This window comes from Saccostrea cucullata, unplaced genomic scaffold (assembly GCF_032062105.1).
Source record: "Saccostrea cucullata isolate Sc308-1 unplaced genomic scaffold, CSIRO_AGI_Scuc_v1 ctg10780, whole genome shotgun sequence".
NCBI lineage: Eukaryota > Metazoa > Mollusca > Bivalvia > Ostreida > Ostreidae > Saccostrea > Saccostrea cuccullata.
The window spans coordinates 1-4509 of record NW_026923688.1 but is presented as its reverse complement, the minus strand read 5'-3'; the positions used below and the strand labels follow the sequence as shown (position 1 = coordinate 4509).

Below are 4509 nucleotides of genomic sequence, written 5' to 3'. Positions count from 1 at the left end.
TCACTTTCTCTGCTACTGGTATAAAATTGTTCACTTCTGACTGGCAACTGGTCTTAATTTTTTCTAAAGTCTATCATCCAGGCTGAAACTGCATGCAACACCACAATCAGCTAAAAATGAGCCACTAAAAAAAATTTAAGGCCAAAAAAATTAATTAATTGTTTCTCGGGCCAAATTCTAAAAATTTTGATGAGGCAGGCAGGTTTTTTTTTTTTTTTTTTTTTATACCGGTAAATTTTAAATATTAAAGACATCAAATTTAGAAATAGCTTGTTGTGTAACTTTTTTATTGTGTATTTAATAGCATATTCATTGACCAAATACAAAAGCACAGTTTATTTCCTTTTCTTTGTTTTAACAGTTTCTTTAAGATTAACATGTTTCCTTTTCAAAGGAAGAGTTTTTGTAGAGGAACAATCAAGACACATGGGATATGCCCCTGCTTCATTTTGCAGCTCATATTCTTCACCACAGTGAAAACACAAGTCCTTGAAACATCCTGAACTGAAATATGGAACTTCTAATGACATTTCACATGTTAAGTTGGCCCTGGTGAAACATTTGTCTAGTAAAGCATTCACTTGTGGTGTTCTGTTATCGGCAGTCTTTAGTTCTTGCAGGGATGACCCACACGTATATTGAATTAACTGCTTAATGCGCTCTATAGTGGCCATTTCCTGCTCTGACAATTTGTTAGCAGCATATACTACACGAGGTTTTTCACATTCTGTACAAATAAACACACACTTTACTGTTTTTGCTGTTTGCGCACTTGGGGAAAATGGTATCCCATGACCTGGATTCGCTGTAACCCTTTGCTGAAGAGATGGCCTGTGCTCCTCCGTAGTTTCACTACCATAAACTTCATTAAATGACTTGTAGTGCCCATCTTCACCTATTACAAAAAGCATTTTTTAATTGTCAGAAATCTGAAACTTGTATCTCATGTATTATTCTATTCATATTTCAAATATCTCTCTATACTGATCTTTATTTTCTATAAAAATTATTTGAAAATACACATATATCATAAGCTGAAACTTTAAATACCAGGTATAGGGTCTGGAAATCGATGTAACTGCTCAAAAACCTCAGGAGGCAAGCGTGGCCTAGCACAGATGGAACAACTTGGATCAGCACATTTCTTAATGCAAAAGGAGTAAGACCTGGATGTAGTACAATGGTCTAAAAAGGCTTTCAACTCTGGCCTACAAAGTTAGAGCAATCTGTTTTAATAAATGTATGTACTGTACATGATCATTCTAAACTTCAGAACAAAAATTTATTTTCTGAACCAATATAATATACTAGTACAGTGATTTTACATTTATAATAGTATGTTTGTAAACAAAGGAGATTTGTAGTGCGTGTACAAGGTGACAGAAGCTGCAAGTGTTATTATATTTTTATACCCTGAAAGACAAGAGAGGATAATATTTTAGTAAGGAAACCACAGTGATATTCATCTAGCCTTTATATGCTCCAGTTCTACACCAATACCGGAGAGTACAATTTGAGAGTTAAGATTAAAAAAGCACCCACACAGACACACATGTATTAATTTATAGAGTTTAATTTTAGTGGAGTCTTACCAACACTGCATCCCATCTAAAAGGTATACAGAAACAAAATATTGAAGACTTAAAAAACTTTACCATATTTTAAGCATTTGAAGATAAAATTGAAAGACATAAACATTTTAGATTTATTAAATACCTCTCTTTTAAGCATTTGTTGAGTTCAGCTTGTTTTAAGTTATCCTCCATTGGTTCTCCAAACAACTCCAAATACTTCCACATCTCTTTGATGTCATCTGCTGATGCAGCTGGGAAGGACTTAAAAGCTTTCTCTTTAAGGTAAAGTCGCTCAAACAACTTGGTGAGGAGTACCTTTAAAAATAAAAACAAAATACATGTAAGTTCTGCCTTTACAGACATATTGTACGTACATGTATGTGTTAAGGAACAATGTCAATTGCATTTTCATTGCATTTGATTTTACATGCATTTCAATAAAAATACCTTGACTGGTTCTATGGAGACCATCATCTCTTGCTTGTCTTCATGATTTTGGCTTGCAAGGTCTCGTAGTTGAGAAATACTAGAGATGCTTTTAACTTTTTTCTCAAAGTCTTCTGACTGTTCTTTTCGCATCAAACCAACACTTTGTAGGGCTAAATTTAGAATTGACATTATCCTCTCTGGAGGATTTTTCCAGGAGTTCATGGGAGGAGTACGAACAGCAACAAGTATATCGTATTTGCCGTGGAGAAACAAACATCTGAGACTTAACTGAATGGATAGGTAGGTAAGTCTGTGGTCCGGGCCTCCGTCTGTGTAAATCAATAATATAGGTTATTGATCTTGCTCGAGTGTCAAAATATTACTTGCTTTAGTAATGTGACGTATTGGCGAGGATGGCTCCAGGGCCAAGTCTTTTATACCTACATAAACTTGGCCTCTGTAAAATGACCCATATATGGACTCTGGTATATCAAGAAGCATCGTCACACTTTTAATTATACTAAACTTGGTAAAGTCGTGATCGGACACTGCAAAAATCTTCTCCTGGCCAACGATGACTTTTTACCACGGTCCACTGCCGCAACTGGATGGTTAGGTTCGCCGACTTTACAGTGATGTTTGTCATCCATACATATAAATGTTGTAAACTCTCTAAATTTGATGGCCAATTCTTTTAAATATCTGAAAGAAGCTGACGCATAATGCATATCCATGTGTTCTTTTCTCAGCTGGCGACTCTGGACTTGAAATTTAACTTTCAGTTTACCTGTGTACTGTAATGATGAGTATGATGTTGCATTCTTAGGAGCAAACTGAAATCTCAACCACTGCTCACTTGGAATAGGTGTATCAGGTGGGCAAGTCGATGCAACTTGTCTACGCAAATCTGGAATTGATATTGCTGTTGCTAGGTGTGTGAAGATGTCATGTCGCCGATCATCTACTGCAGTTTCAACAACTGACTCAACGTACTCTTTGGCTTTCTCAAAGAAAATACCATATTTTGAAGGCTGTCCCTTGTTGTGCTCACGCAAGTCTTGAATAATGTCTGGATCTTGCTGATCAAATGCTTGTTGGACTCTTTCATCTACTTCTTTTTCTTTTAGGGTTGTGGGAGCACTGTTGTCACCTGTCAGAGACTTGTACACATTTCTTGCATGCATTGGCTTCAAAGAGCATATCAGGGAAGTTCTGTCTATAAAAGCCCGTCGCATTGCTCTGGTGTGGTAAGTGGGCAAGTCTTTCTGAATTCGCTGAATCACCTCTTGATTTTTTGATATCCTGTCCTCTTCAGTCTGATTTACTGGGATTTTCCACAAAAAGTTGTGTGTTCCAAGGCTATTACCAGCTGCAACTCGATAAAGTATGCACTTGTGGGCAATGGCATGGTCAATATGGTCAATATAATACCTTCTGTTACGAGAGTCAACTGGGGTAAACTCGTCTAAACATATTGGCTCAAACTCTTTCATGGGGTCTAAATGTCTTTCCTACTTACAACAGTGTAATCTGAACAATCAAATCTTAAAAAGTATACCTTCTTTTTGAACTCCATTTGACATTTAAAATAACAGGTTAGGTGAGGAATGGGTTCTATGACACCTAAAACATTATATATAGAATCAAAATCCATATGGCATTAATTTTTGACACACATCAATTGAACACATTATGTTATTCTCTTTGACAACATGAACATGCCCCCCCCTTTTCAATTGTTTCAATCCATTTAACTTCTCAAAAAAATAGTTTTATCCATTAAATTTGTCAACAATTTTCATAATTAGTTCCAAATTTAAAAAGTGCCAATAAATTGATTAACATGAGTTTTGACCTTTGAACTGATATGGACACAAACCTTGTCTGATTTTCCTGAAATTTGACATGATGGTGTCTTTGGTATATACAAAGTGGCTGATGATGTTTCATGGAAATTGATGATTCCAAAACAGAGTTATGGCCCTTTAAATGATGTACTATATCTTGTTTTCTGCATGCTCACTTTCTCTGCTACTGGTAAAAAAGTGTTCACTTCCGACTGGCACCTGGTCTTAATTTTTTTTTTAACTCATCATCCAGACTGCAACTGCATGCAATACCACAAACAGCTAAAAATTAGCCACTGAAAAAAAAATTAAGCATTTTTAACTTCAATTCACATTTTTAGCTCACCTCAACGAAGTTGGGGGGTTATGTAATACCCTCGGCGTCGGGGTGGTGCGGCGTCGGCGTCCCAGGTTGAGGTTACGTTTTTTGGAGCAGTTTTCTTTTTAATACTTCTATGTCTTATATTGATTAAACATGCATGGAAGATGCTTCTAGTGTGTTTCATTGTACCAGTCAAAGTTTCAGATGCCGCAATTTCAGCAAAGGAATGACAGGTTAATGTTTTTGGAGCAGGTTAACATTTTTGGTGCAGTTTTTGGTGTAGGTCTCAATTCCAAGGAACTATAAGCCCTATGTTGACCAATCTTGCATGGATGGT

General features: G+C 36.2%; 1 protein-coding gene across 1 annotated transcript; it reads right to left on the bottom strand.

Annotated features, from left to right (window-relative positions):
- Positions 1–309: 309 nt before the first annotated feature.
- On the bottom strand, positions 310–1625 carry LOC134264667 (uncharacterized). The gene is made up of 3 exons (XM_062746929.1): positions 1593–1625; positions 1051–1208; positions 310–895 (listed from the first exon to the last, which is right to left on the bottom strand). Exons 1-3 carry the CDS (start codon positions 1601–1603, stop codon positions 336–338), a joined length of 729 nt encoding a protein of 242 aa, XP_062602913.1. The 5' UTR covers positions 1604–1625; the 3' UTR covers positions 310–335.
- Between the last annotated feature and the right edge of the window lie 2884 nt (positions 1626–4509).